This window comes from Eretmochelys imbricata, chromosome 14 (genome assembly GCF_965152235.1).
Source record: "Eretmochelys imbricata isolate rEreImb1 chromosome 14, rEreImb1.hap1, whole genome shotgun sequence".
Taxonomy (NCBI): domain Eukaryota; kingdom Metazoa; phylum Chordata; order Testudines; family Cheloniidae; genus Eretmochelys; species Eretmochelys imbricata.
In genome coordinates this window covers 9,286,354-9,301,574 of record NC_135585.1, presented here as the reverse complement: position 1 = coordinate 9,301,574, position 15,221 = coordinate 9,286,354, and the positions used below count along the sequence as shown (strand labels likewise).

The 15,221-nt window shown below is 41.4% G+C and overlaps 1 protein-coding gene across 4 annotated transcripts in view; it reads left to right on the top strand.

Moving 5' to 3' along the window:
* Positions 1-102: 102 nt before the first annotated feature.
* RHOT1 (ras homolog family member T1) overlaps positions 103-15,221 on the top strand; it is a 43,260-nt gene continuing 28,141 nt past the window's right edge. For 3 of the 4 annotated variants that reach the window (XM_077832900.1, XM_077832898.1, XM_077832901.1), the window contains exons 1-4: positions 103-268; positions 8,330-8,388; positions 11,579-11,660; positions 14,058-14,101. In XM_077832900.1, the coding sequence (XP_077689026.1) occupies positions 232-268; positions 8,330-8,388; positions 11,579-11,660; positions 14,058-14,101 (222 nt within the window). In that variant the 5' untranslated portion in view covers positions 103-231. Of the gene's footprint in view, positions 269-687; positions 775-8,329; positions 8,389-11,578; positions 11,661-14,057; positions 14,102-15,221 lie in introns of those variants that run through there. The other variant, XM_077832899.1, reaches the window with a different exon arrangement.

Below are 15,221 nucleotides of genomic sequence, written 5' to 3'. Positions count from 1 at the left end.
GGGCCCTCACCGCCAGGGGGCGCGCTCGTTCTCGCGCGCTCGTGCTCTTTCCTCGCGCTAGCGTGTCCCGCTCGCCTTGCCGTAGCCGCTGCCGCCGGGGGGCCGGAGGACGGAGCCGGCTGAGGGGGCCGGAGCGTGCTGGAGGCAAGGCCAGGCCAGGCCGCAGCCTCCCCTCCCCTCCCTAACCCTGATGCGAGCGGGACCCGGAGCCTGGGCCCAGGCTGTGGGGAGATGAAGAAGGACGTGAGGATCCTGCTGGTGGGAGAACGTGAGTCGGGGAGGGGGAGGGGTGCTGGGGCGGGCAGGAGGGTTGGGGCTGTGGGGGAAGGGAGACGGGAGGGGAGGTGGGGGTTAGAGGGGTGTGGGGGGAGGGCAGGGACGGGGGCTGAGGGGGTAGGGGGAGGGGAGGTGTGGGGGGAGGGCAGGAACGGGGCTGAGGGGCGTGGGGGGAGGGCAGGGACGGGGGCTCAGGGGCGGGAGTTAGAGGGGCGTCGGGGAGGGCAGGGACGGGGACTGAGGGGCGGGGAGGCGGGTGTTAGAGGGGTGTGGGGGAGGGTAGGGACGGGGGCTGAGGGGCGTGGGGGGAGGCTGCTGCCATCTGTGCTCATCGTTAGTTCGTATTTATGGGTGGAGAGGCGAGGGGGGGATTCCTCCCTTTCCCAGGGCTCCCTCACCCCCTGGCTTGGAGATGGGGTTCATCTCAAGGCAGCCCTCAGAGGCTGGTGACCAGGAGCCCTGCTTTGTGTGTGGGTCGCCGAGACCATCCTTCGTAAGGTATAAAATCGCGCACCCCCCCGCCCACCGTGCAGACTGCCCCGCCCGCAGCCGGCAGATCTCTTCTCCCTGGCATAGTGAGGGGAGAAGAGGTAGCTGAGTGCCACGGGGAAGGTTCTGTTGTGCAAGTTAAACAGCTTAATTAAAACTACCCCAGGAATAAAATAGGTCGTGTAGGAGGCTGTGCGTATTCAATTAGTTTGCAATTACCGGAGTGAATTTTTTACAGCCCTTTGCTAGGCAGATACCCAACTCATAGCCTATCACAAAACTTTGCATACATAGTTTGCATACTTCCCAGCTGGCCGTTACAGAGTTCAAGTGTCTGGTGGTGGCCCGGCCCGGGATTGAAAGTATAGTAAGGCATTTTTTATATTCTGAATTTGGAAATTGCAAACACTTCTTTAAATACGGTTATCAGATGGGCACTGTGGTCTTGTGGTTAGAACAGGGGATTGGGAGTCCAGATTTCTGGTTTCTGCCATTGATTCATTGTGTGACCTTGAACAAATCCCTTGAACTCTTAGCCAAACATTTGGGAAAATTGGAGCCTAAATTTAGGTCCCTAGGTCCATATTTAGACACCTAAATCAGAGGCCTAAGTTTCAAGTGTGCTGAGCACACAGTATATCCCACTGAAATTAATTTGTAAAGCACTTTAGGGTCCTTGGAAGCAGAAGTACTATGTGAGTGATAAGTATTTAATATAATACATAATTATATTAAGAATTTACAGTAGTTCTTCCTTGAAAGGTACTGCTAACATAATTTCCCTGGCAACTGTAGGCCTAGCATGGTTTGTAAAATTATTTTATAGTGTGGTAGGTCATGTCTACATTGTATGCGGAAACTTTTAGGGCCTTTCTAGAGAACAATGTTACAGCATGATTCTCTAGAAATATGTTAATATGCTTTCAAATCTCAATGTAAATAAAGACAATACATGGCCAGATTTTAAAATAACAAGTTTATTTGGCTTTAAATATATTCTTATTCACTTGAATATACAGCTGAATTTTTCCTATGTGACTTCTTTTCAGAACCTGTCCCTAACCGCGTTTCTTTGTTACTAGCTCCTGTAACACAACTGTGAGAGGTACCACTGCCGGCCAAGCTGACTTGCTAATTCACAGACAGTACAGAGTTTAAAATTGGGTTGAGTCTAGGTGAAGCTCACTCTGTATGGAAACAGGCTGCAAGTTTTAAATTAAACAGTCTTTCATATATTGGCATTGGATGGAATTATCAAAAATCTATATAGCTAGTGGATTAGGTAGAAAATATATAGGCTAAAGTCATGTATATTGTTATAAGATGTTCATTGTTGTACAGTATTAGATTAAATGTTATATAACTTGCAGAAGACATGTTTATAATGTTAGAAATGAGGACTATTCAGAGATAAAAACATGGTTGGGAGAAAAACCTAATTGCAAGGTCACTACATTGAAAATGTGCTTAGTGTATTTTTAGTAGAAAAACAACCAGAATATTTCAATGTGACAGATCTACAGTAATGAAAAATTGAGTATTTTGCACTGGTTCTGCTACAGTGATTTAAGTACAGATGCAACATAAGGCTCAGTTCATATCTGATAAATGGGCACAGATCTTGTTTTGTAGGTGATATGTGTTTCTGCATTTCAAAGACCAGGACTGAGCTGAAAGCACAGGCCTCGTTTGATTTCTATACTGGGGGCCGGGGGCAGCTCCAGTCAGGCCAGTGAGGCTGCGCGTGGGGGGCAAATTGCACACCTGCCTGAGGCTTGCAGTTTGGGGGGGGGACACAATGCCTTCCCGGCCCCTCCCCCCAAACTACCCCTTTGGCTGGAAGTGTATTGGATTGCTGAGGTATGGGTTTTTTTAAGAGATGCATAATTGATAGTAATGGGAACTGTATTGTATCGATAATAGTACATACATACAGCATGGGTTGTTCAAACATCTCTACCAATATTCCTTAACTGTTTATTTTTTAGGGACTGTTTCTAATAGAGGTGTAAAGTTAGTTCAGTCTACGTGCTTATTTGAATATTGGCTTGTCAGCTGAAACTGCCAGTTATATTAATGGTAGTGAGTTTTTTTGTTTGTGATGTGGACACATCCATTGGACTGGAACCACAATTCATTTCACCTAGGCCAAAAAAGAGCCATTGGATGGTAATACCAGTCTGTGTCAGATTCAGATTGTGACATAAGGAGTGAAAACCATTGTATCCTAGTGTACCCCCACATTCATTCAGTCCCCATTGCCATGGTTTGCATTAGAGGCTTTTTTTTGTAAACTGAATACTGGGATCCAAAATAGCCAACCTGTCATTAATCTTTAATAGCCATTAATTTGCAGAGAAGCTCCAAAATGCTGTTTTTAAACTTCATGATGTGAGAGGTTTAACTGTCATGCTCAGAAAAGAGAGAATCCAGGTTAAACATTTAACAATACCACACAACTTTTTATAGTAAATCTAACTGACAGATAAGCTATTATCGCTAAGACTAAATAAAAAATAAAACTAAATTATAAAGATAAATGTTCAACCCAGATTTAAGCAGAATAAATTTAGTTTCCTGCATCTCAAGCAGTAGAACTGCAGAGAAACAAGACAATAGAGGCTTCACCAGATCAAATATTCAGGCAAATTTTGCCATGACACAGATTTTCCTAAGCCATTCTGTAAAAACAAAATGCAACCCAGCCAGGAATGTTACAAATCAAGTCAGTGAAACGTTTGGGACCTAGAGCCCATAACACCATATGAGTGAGGAGATCTTTAAAATTAATGCTGCGCTTGTTCTGCAACCATGTTCTTCATCAGTTAAAATTATGCAAAATCTTATCAGCTAAACCAGCTCTTAAAGAATTGCAGCAGTCTGTTGTATTTTTTTTTTAAAGTAATGGCATTTCCACTCAGTTATTGGAACAGTAGTTCTTTCCTTGCCTGCAAATAACCCAGCTAATACCATGAGGTCCTGGTCCATGGGCTAGGGCTCCCAGGCACTATGGTAATACAACTTATTATTATTAATAATAATCCAGAGATCCCCACACCTTTATCCTATGGAGACCCCTTACTTTCATTACAGTTATGCTCCCCTCCCTTTCTAGAAGGGTGTGCATGCAACCTCTGAGGCCAATGCAAAATTTTCTCCCTGAATCAGCTATCAGGAGGCTGAAGTGTAGCAGGAGGAGACTCTTGTTAAATGAAGGAAGATTGAGACTAAAATTAACAGAATTTATCAATATTTATCAATATTCTATACATACCAAAGCAATTTGTGGTCACATATCTATCTTGAAATATAAATGTAGATTTCTTCTTGCCTGATGAAACTGAAACAGTTTAGTAGTTATCAAGGGAAATAGCTGATAGTAACTTGGAGCCAAGATGGTAATTAGGTTCAACAAAAAAAATATTCTGTTTCATTAGAGATATGAGTTTAAGGAAATTACCTGACATTTAGGACTGGACATTGCAAAGATATGTAGGGATTGATTGCCAGAGCTTGAAACATTTGCTAAACATCTACTAGCTGGAAGTAGAAAATGGCAAGTAGACCTGCCATCCCAAGCTGTTGGGAAGGGATGAGCTTTCTTCTAGTGTCCTGCCTTTGGTTCGTGCTTGAGAGTTCCTGCTAACCAAACCTGGTACCAAATACAGAGTTTGATAAATTTGAAACTCCACCTTCTTGCTGTAGAAGAAGGAACTATCTCTCTCTTGCCTGGCAGCTACAAGAGGAGGAAGATGAGTCCTCACTTCTACCCCTTTTCCAGGCTGCTGAAGAGCTTTTCAACTGTGTACATCTCACTCAGCCTCCAGGTTTTGTGCCCTCTCGCTTAATGAGTAATTCCATTGCCTGCATTTGTTGCTGCAAAGAACTTTCCCAACTAGGACTGGTATAATACTGTGAAGCTGAACAGGGTCTTGTTAATTTCCTCCTTTGACTGCTTGGCAAAGCAATGAACAGAAGCAGAGGCACTGATGCAATCTGTCTGCAGACTCAGGAAGATGACATTGTGTCTGTTTATGCTTGGACCAGATTTGGCAGGTTTATGTTTGGAAGGCTATCTTTGCAATAAAAAGAACTAGACACTTTTTAAAAAACATGAAAGTGCAAAGCCTGCAGATATTAAAGATTCAGTTTCATTCGCTTGCCAGAGCAAATATCTTGCTCAGTTAGAGCAAATTGGTGACAGCATCAAGTCCTGGTGACAGCATCAATAATGCAATGAGGGAATACATAATAGAATAGTTCTTTTCTGTTCAGTTTCTTATATCATGCTCATCACCATCGTATCTGAGCATCCTCCAAAGATAAAACTAATATAATGACTAACATGTCTGGAGTGGTCTCTCATTTCCACTTCTCCAAGGAGCAAATTGTTCATATTTCCAAAGGTAGTATAAATAGCATATAATCCAGAATTAAGTATCGTAGTATGGTACATTGAACAGGAGGATCAGTAATAGTAATGCATAGTTCGAGATAAAAAGATGAGATTTTCTATCTTTGTTTTTCAGTTTTTGCGAGAAAGGTGTAATTTGTCAGGTTCAGACTGAATCCGTTTTCGGGGTACATAAGGGATACTGTTCATTTTTTTTTTCTTTCTGGAGCTCTGTCAAATATGCATCTTCATGCTCAAATGCTGCAGATTGTAATGACCGCTTACCTTAGCCGTCATGCTGCTTGGCTCTGTTGTGCTGGAAACAGCAGGTTTCTTCTGGAAATAGTACAACAAAGGGCAGGGGGTCCAATGACAATGGAAGGATTTTTTAAAATAAATCTTTAGCAGGATCCTAAAAATTGCCTACCCTTATTCAAGTGGTCCTAGTGGTCTTTTTGGGGTTACACTCGTGATTAAGGACTATTCATATGTGGGCACAGTATTGAATTCTTAATTAATTAACTTGTATCCTAAGAACAAATAGTTTATTGTCCCGCACATTGAACTAACTATAAATAAATTGTATGAATTTCACACAATATTTAGTTTTTAAAATTGAGAGCCTGCTAACGTTTTTCATTAATCTGTGACCACCTTCTTTTTAATAAAAAGAAAAGGAGTACTTGTGCCACCTTAGAGACTAACCAATTTATTTGAGCATAAGCTTTCGTGAGCTACAGCTCACTTCATCGGATGCATACTGTGGAAACTGCAGAAGACATTATATACACAGAGACCATGAAACAATACCTCCTCCCACCCCACTCTCCTGCTGGTAATAGCTTATCTAAAGTGATCACTCTCCTTACAATGTGTATGATAATCAAGTAGGGCCATTTCCAGCACAAATCCAGGTTTTCTCACCCTCCGCTCCCCCCCCCCCCCCCAGACTCACTCTCCTGCTGATAATAGCTTATCCAAAGTGACCACTCTCCTTACAATGTGTATGAAAATCAAGGTGGGCCATTTCCAGCACAAATCCAGGTTTTCTCAACCCCCCCCCCCAAAAAAAAACAAAACAAAACAAAAACACACACACACAGAAACTCACTCTCCTGCTGGTAATAGCTTATCCAAAGTGACCACGCTCCCTACAATGTGCATGATAATTAAGGTGGGCCATTTCCAGCACAAATCCAGGTTTTCTCACCCCCCCACCCCCATACACACACAAATTCACTCTCCTGCTGGTAACAGCCCATCCAAAGCGACCACTCTCCCCACAATGTGCACGATAATCAAGGTAATCATTGTAAGGAGAGTGATCACTTTAGATAAGCTATTACCAGCAGGAGAGTGGGGTGGGAGGAGGTATTGTTTCATGGTCTCTGTGTATATAATGTCTTCTGCAGTTTCCACAGTATGCATCCGATGAAGTGAGCTATAGCTCACGAAAGCTTATGCTCAAATAAATTGGTTAGTCTCTAAGGTGCCACAAGTACTCCTTTTCTTTTTGCTATATCTCAGACACTTACTACAGTGATGGAAAGGATTTTTTGCCCCCTTAAGAGGCATTAGCTAGATTGACAGAAGAATTATTCTGTCACCTCGCTGTACCTACAGTGCGGGTTAGGTCGACCTAACTACATCACACAGAGCACAAAAACATTCACTGAGTGACGTAGCTAGGTCAACTCAAGTTTTAGGCATAGACCAAGCCTTAGTCCGTTGTTCTTAGTCCAGCAAGAGCCATGCCCTTTATCCCAAGGACAATAAGAGTCTGGGACTGAGGTGGAATCATCATGTCAAGAATAACTATAGTATAAAAGTAGGATAACATATGTGAGATTCCTAACCTCTGATCTATGGAGAGCTGGCTGGTCAGATAGTACTTGCTTTCCTTATTTCCAACTGCAAAATTACATTAAAAGAAGCTAAAAATACATTAATCCTTTCATAATATTTATTATCAATGTAGTAATTGCTATAATCCACTTTGTGAAAAAGTTTGGGGATCCTTGATATATAATTGTGCAACAGCATAATATTCTTTGGAGGACGATGCAAGTTCTTTTCAATAGCAGCCTTTGTAATACTCTGTTACATGGTAGCTGGGTCTCCTTTGCTCCATCTTTATACAGTAATTACTAAAGGTCATGTCACTGATCACTTTAGAACATGGTACAACAGTAGCCTAGTTGATTAAAAAGTCAGCACAGAATCTAATCAGTAATCTGAGGGTCAGCTCTGATTTGCCTAGTAATAGCGTATGGTACTTGTTGGATTAAATATCCTCTAATGAGCAGAATTTCTTTCTGAACTTTGAGAACCTCACTTCTTTTACCTGGATGAGTTGAGACTAATGATCATATACTTGCCTCTACTTAATGTTTTCCTTGTGATGAAGCTAGCCATGTGAAACTACCAGGATCTTTTCATGCCAGAATATTTAAGATAATGAGAAACCAGAGAAGCACAAAGTCAGCTAGAGTTAACTCTTCTTACCAGTATTTTTTTTTAACTATACATCAAAAGAGTGCTTAGTGTTTTGGCAAACATAGGAAAAAAAAACGTCCTATCTTCATGGAGTTTACAATCCAAGCTAGCTTCAGAAAGTGCTGCCCGTAAATGATTGCTCCCTGTAGTATATTCTTCACTGTCCAATCTGGTTTTATTGCAGACATCTCTGTCCTTTCATCTTTTTTTAATGGAGCTGTCACTTTCTTGTTACGTTCATTCTTTTCATCCCTTTCCTTCCTGAATTCTTGTGCTAAAGTAAATGTTCTGTATGCATGCCTAACTATTTTCAGAGGTGCTACATATTTGTAGTAATTTGAGGCTAAATTCTGCTCACCTTAATCATGTAAAGCTGGACAAGACAAACAAGATTTGGCGTTTTGTTCCCTTAGCTGAAAAGTTTAGGCATGTATCTGAAAACACATAGGAGACTGACCCATGTTTCTTTACCAGAAAGGTCCTTAAAGCAACCCTGTGAAGGAGCTGAGGACCCATGTTTAGATTTTATTAAGGAACATTTTTGTTAACATTTTAATATTGAAAGTTGTAAAATGTTTTTAAAATACTTCCCATCTTGAGATAGAACTGTAACTATTCAGTGTACTAGAAGGTTAAAACAAATATTTTAATTCCATTATTTTTTCCCCTTCACAGCCAGAGTTGGAAAGACATCACTCATTATGTCTCTTGTCAGTGAAGAATTTCCAGAAGAGGTAGGACATCCCTATTTGTCCTCTAAATTGTGCTTCTCTGCTAGAAAAGCTACTTACCCTTCACAAAAATGTGCATGTAAATTAGTGAATTTGTAATTTTAAATCTATCAGTGGATTATTTTTTTTTAAATGTGGAGCTTTTATTATTAAAGTATTTAAAAGGGTGATTAAAGGTATTGCCTTCTTCTGGAAGAGTGACTTAAACTGATTAGAAACATTTCTGTATGGAGAACAGGAGTCATATTTAAGTTACTTATTTTTGCTCATTCTTTTCATATGCTTAATTGAATTCACACTTGTTCTTATTGATCCACGTACTCCTGAAGTGTTAGTCCTTTCAAAATTGTCAGAAAATAACATAGGTCAACAAAAGGGAATAATGGAGGAAAAGATGTTGAAGAAGAAGGGGGGGTAATCTCTCTGCCAGAAGGCATTACTTGTAAAAATGTGAGCATCTAATTATATAAATAAAGGTGAAGCGTTCAAAACTTATCAAGGTGTATAGCCCTTGCAGTAGTAGTAAGGCAGTGTCTGTAATTCAGAATTACTTTGCATTGAGTTATTTTTTGAAGCATGTTTTCATAACCTGCAGATGTAAATAATTGTGTCTAAACCTTTTTCAGAAAAATGTAGAAATGGTTGGGTTTTATTTAGTTGGTTATGGACTGGATTATACTAAAACATTTATCAGGCTATTCCTTTGAAAAAGGTAGCAGACAATAAAACTTGTAGTGTCTTATTGTTAACACTTGCTGGATTCCTTTTCTTGACACGATATTAGAGGAAAGATAGCTTACCTGTGTAAGTAAACGTTTAAAGTTTGGAATGTGGGACTTGAAGCTGGCCTCATATATCATGAGCGTTCACTCTTTAAAACTGCAATGTTGTATTTCCTAATGTAAGGCAGTATATGTCTGAAGTCTATGAGCAAGGCTGCAAATGTTTTAAAATACTATTACATTACGGATGTCACTATTGGGGCTCCTTGCCATTGTTGCCCCTCTAAATGAATTGCAGCACTACATGACCTTTTTGTCTTTATACAAGTAGAGTCCACTTCAACAAGTGCCTTTTTAAAGGAACATTTCATCTACACTCAGCATAGCAATCTGATTGCTGAAAACAGCAAAGATAATTTCAGACCTAACTGTATCATATATAACTCTTCAGAAGGACTTGCTGGAATCATGCATGTGTTTGTTATGCAGCTCAGAACTGTGTAGATGTGTCATTGGGGTCGTCAGGTGATGCCATAATCATGCTTAGTAGAAATGTGACTATGGTCTGCGGCTTCACACAAGGCCATTCTTTCAGCAGTCAGGCTTGTAAAAAGAACATAAAGATATGGAAGGACAGATTTGCCAAGCAAAAAATCTGAGCAGCTGGATGAATTTCCTGTAGACTTAAGATTGATGTTACACCTTGGTGTTGTATTGTTAGGAAGGCAGTATGGATTAGTGGATGGAGCGCTGTACTGGGACTCAGGAAACCTGGTTTCTATTCCCAATTCTGCCAGTGTCCTGCTGGGTGACCTTGGGTAGGTCACTTCACCTCTCCGTGCCTCAGGAGTCCTCATCTGTAAAATGGGATGATGAGACGTGCCTGCTTTGCAATCCATGAATGAAAAGCGCTATATAAGACAGATATATTATTTATTTATTACTATGTTCCTGAATCTGGATGTAAATTACTATTTGGTAAATTGGGGAATAAATTACCTGTCATGGATGATGTACAAAATTTTTCAAAGCACTAATTTTCATGAGTATCATTTTTGAGCTCCCTGTAAACTTCTGTAGATGTAATATTTAGCAGAACCTATAAAGGAAAAGAGCCTGCCACGTTTTGTGACTTTTTGGGGAGAGAGCTTTAACTATTGCATGTCATCACTATTAGACAAGTTTCTCATACTTTGGAGAAGAAGAGTGGTTTTCATGGCTCCAGTCGCTTCTTTCAGGTCAGTGGGAGTTTTGCCATTTACTTCAATGGGAGCAGGATCAGGCCTCATAGGTCATTTGTGCAAAAAGAATAGAAAAATTAAAATGAGATTTTTTGGCAGCACTTTTAATCTGGCATGTCCACACAGCCAAAAAACCCCCAAACAAACCTGCAGCAGGGAGTTTCAGAGCCCTGGTCAACTGACTCAGGCTTGAGGAGCATGCACTGCGGGGCTAAAAATAATAGTATAGAGGTTTGGGCATAGGCTGTAGCTTGGGCTCTGAATCCTACAAGAGGGGAGGGTCTCAGACCCCAGACTTAAGCCTTAGCTCGAACATCTACAGTATTGAGCCCTCCAGTGTGAGCCCTGGAATCCCAAGTCAGTTGAGCTGGGCTCTGAGACTTGCTGCCACAGGTCAGTTTTTGATGTGTAGTCATACCCTTAAGACATGTCTACACTGCAATAAAACACCCATTGCTGGCCCATGTCAACTGGCTTGGATTGTGGGGCTATAAATTTGCAGTCTAGATATTCGGGCTCAAGCTCTGGGACCCTCCCCCTCGCAGGGTCCTACATGCCTGGGCTCTAGCCCAGAGTGGAACGTACACACTGAAATTTTATAGTTCTGCAATCCGAGCCCCATGAGCCTGAGTCAGCTGACATGGGCCAGCCAAGTGAGTGTGTTGTTGCACTGTCAACTTACCCATAATGGCTAGTTTAGCGTAATGTCCTTAGAAATGGATGTGGAGATAATAGCAGAAATAAAGAAGAAACCAAAAATTTACCCATTCCACAGAATAGTATTACTTAAATGATATATTTAAGCTTAAGGCTTAATTGTTAAATATGGTATAATTGAACAACTTTTAAATGATTTACAATTCAGACAGCAGTTTATTTGTAGGGTGCCTTGCAATAATGCTGCTTCTAATATTTTGGGTCCGAGATTTACTTAAGCCTTCATTTGAAGTCTTTTCATAACAATGATATTCTGGCACAGCAATGCTTAGACTTGAAATCCATCACACGGCAAAATACAGTATAAAAAATGGCAGAGGCTTTAAGAACATAAAGAAAACAAACCTTGGTGAAAAATCTAACAATTAATAATCACTTCTATTTAAAGTTTCCTAATCTGTGGAAAAATTTATCTATGCTCTTTTTAAAAACCATCATTAGATGTTCATTTACCTGCTTTACTGACTGTTTTTACAGAGGTTTTCCCTTCTGACTGTTTGTTTACAAATCAAGGTTCCGCCACGTGCAGAAGAAATCACCATCCCAGCTGATGTCACCCCTGAAAGAGTGCCAACGCACATAGTGGATTATTCAGGTAGTGGTTCTGCAGTACACCTGGCTACGTGACTTACTCTGGTCCAGGGTTGCTTTCCTGCATCAGGAGCCTCATCAAACCTTCCAGCTTATGCCAGGAGCCGGCAATCAAATTGTTATTTTAATGTAGGTTTTTTGAGGGTCAGTGTTGAGGTAGATTGACAGGGACTGATCCTGCAAACTCCACTCAGCCTAGTGCATAGTGTTGTGGGTAGTCCCTCTGAAGTCAACAGTAGCAATGTTCTAATAAGGTCCGTGGGTGGTCTGATCATGGTAGTAAGTGTTTGCAGGGTCAGGCACAAGGCAACTAAATTCAGGGAGATCCAAAACTTCTCTCATTCCATTAAGTGAAGAAGTCACTAAAAATGTAAGCAACTTTTACACATTCTGTGTAATGTGCTATCTTGGCACAACAGGATGAGATGACAACATAGTTTAAACTTCTATGAATTTCTTTACTCTTATTTTCATTCTTTTTAAAACGTTCCCATCTCGTCTGATGCTTGTTAAATAAATATTAATAGGCTGAATACTGAAATTGAATAGAAGGCATAAATAAATCCTACTGTTACCGAGCAGGCAGAAACTCAAGTCAACAGTTAAGTTTTATGCAATGCCTTAAAAGTCGTCAAACTCAGTCTCTGTTAGGCAAAATAGAAAGCTATTCCAAGGTCAAGAACCCCTGAGGAAAACTCCCTTCAGACAATTCAGACAAAGGCAGGGTGAGGCTGCATCAACAGATTTCCAACTGTTATGACTGCTCGGGTGACGTTAACTTTTTTTGTCAGTTTGTGTGTCAGTGTTAATTTTAATGTTTCGTGTCCACTAATATTAGTACATATCTAGGTTTGTATGGTTTAAAAATCAGAGTAAGTCAAATATCGGAGTCTTTTTTCCTTTTAGTCTCAATTATTTGGGAATGCTTGAGGTAATTCTACAGTTGACACGAGCCAATTCCTATGATAAATGTGATTTTAAATTATTATGTTAACTAAAGATCTTACTACCACCCTGTTTCAGGTTTGTCATGTGAACAGCAGTGGCAGTACGCTAGTCTTTCCTTTATTTGAAGACAGAGCCGTACTTTTCTCTCAGTAGCAAACACTTCCTCGGGGTTGTGATAAAGGAGAAGATCACTTTCTAGTAATTACCCCAAACTCTGCCCACAACACTTTTGAAGTTTGTTTCTTTGTGACATTCTTTACAAATGATTTTATAATTCCATCCCCTTTTGATGCTATCCTCAATTATTTTCCAGTTTTAGTACAAAGTATTTTATGACCACCTCCCCGGGGGTTTAGGATTAACTGTTGCACAGCCAAGAGTTTTCCATGTTGTTATATAAAATCTCTCAGACAGATATAGCAAAAGCTCTGATTTGCTAGGAATGCAGTGGAGCTAGTAAAATTATAGGCTCCAGGCTGGAACTGGCATTTGCTCACAAATTTCCAGTATGACCTTTAAAGCTGAATAATTGCACTGGCAAGAGAGACTCCCTCTGGAAAGCATCAAGGATTGGGTCTGCTACATTTTCTTCCATCCCCTTCTTGGGGTGCTCAACTGATGCTGTTGTTCTGAAATGTAAATTCCAGCATAAAACATGACATTGTAGAACAGGAGTGGCCAACCTGAGCCTGAGAAGGAGCCAGAATTTACCAATGGACATTGCCAAAGAGCCACAGTAATACATCAGCAGCCCCCCATCAGCTCCCCCACCCCAGCTCCCAGTGCCTCCTGCCCACCAGCAGCCCTGCCGATCAGCGCCTCTCCCTCCCTCCCTGCACGTCCCAATCAGCTGTTTTGTGGGGTGCAGGAGGCTTGGAGGGGGGAGAGGAGCGATGACATGGCAGGCTTAAGGAGGGCGCGGGAAGGGGTGGAGTGGGAGCAGGGCTTGTGGCAGAGCCAGGGTTGAGCAGTGAGCCCCAGCACATGGGAAAGTTGGCGACTGTAGCTCCAGCCCCGGAGTCGGTGCCTGTACAAGAAGCCACATATTAACTTCTGAAGAGCTGCATGTGGCTCCAGAGCCCCAGGTTGGCCACCCCTGTTGTAGAACAACAGGATCAGTTTAGCACCCCAAGAAAATGGCAGAAAATGTAGCAGACCCAATCCCTGATGCATTCCAGAGGGAGCCTGTCTTGCCAGTGAAATTGTTCAGCTTTAAAATTCATACTGGAAATTTGTGTGCAAATGCCAGTTCCAGCCTGGTGGCAAGGGCATCAATTTCACTGCCTTTGCATTAGAAGCGTATTTTTGTTCCACACACTTAGCTAAAAGTGATTAAAAATCAAAAGGGCCATTGCCAGGATGGCTGTACCTGGAATGAGTATTGTAAAATATTCTCTGGTTTAGTTCATGATTATATAGAATATTAATGGCATTTTTTTCCTGTTGCATGCAGAAGCAGAGCAAAGTGATGAGCAGCTTCACCATGAAATATCACAGGTAAGTGACAGTTTGTGATTAGCTAGAATCTACTTAGGCAGCTTGTGCTCCTTAATTTTCCTCTACTGTTTAAGAAACTTTTTAAAAAGTTTTTCACTCTAGAGAGCTTCTGGCTTGAATTATTGGAAGAGAGTCCTCCCATTCTTTTCTCTCAACACTTCCCCCACCTTCCTGTTAGAACCTTTTGTCACAGCAAAGCTTCCTCTGCTTGAGGAAGATTGGGTGCTCTTTGTTTTCTAGGAAATGCATCAGAGCAGTAATCACTATTAGTGAGAAAGGATTGCTTTGTCGTAATTCAAATCATATACTCCTTTGAAGGTTGAGCGCTCTGCCTCTGCAGTGCTTCTGTATGGTAGAGAGAGGGGCAAACTCGTGACCTGGCAGTGGTAGAATGTGATGTTGGCGAGTCTAGGTTGATCACAGTGAAGTATAGGTGGGATGGCAAAGCCCAAATCAAACTTAAATCTTCTTAATCTCTGAAAACTAGACAAACAGCTGTACCCACATAGCACCACCTCTCCTGGTTCCCATTTGTAATATTTGTCAGGGCCAGCCTTACACACAACCTGTTACGTGGGATGCTGTGCTTTCTGCATACCTATTGCAAATGGTCAGCTTTGCCTTTTCCACTTACTAGCATGCCCAGAGAAGATGGCAGCTCTCAGCACAATATTCCTCCCCTTTTGACAATTTGGGTTCATGTTCCTGCTTGGCTGGTGGAAAAGGAGAAACCAGCTTTCTTTCAGACAGTCAACGAAGGGACTGACAGCATTTGCAGCAAAATGATCCCAGTGCCTGAAAAATCCTGTTAGCTTTTTTCCTGTCAACCTGTTGCAGTACCCTTATGAGTGAACTGCTGCAGTGGGGTGTTTGTGAAGTTACTAAGAATCCTTCATTTCCTGCCCTCACTGCTTTCTGAGCATCTTAAATGCACCTTTGTATATTCTATATATAGGCAGTTTTTTCATGTCCTATCCTTGGTGGGTAGCCAAACTCGAGAACTGCAGCTCTGGGACCAAGGAAAAATGGGTAATCTGTGACAGTTCAAATGTAGATGGCTTAGAAGTCTGTGCCACCATTGCCCTGGACTGTACCTCTGCAAAAAACTGATTTGGGCATT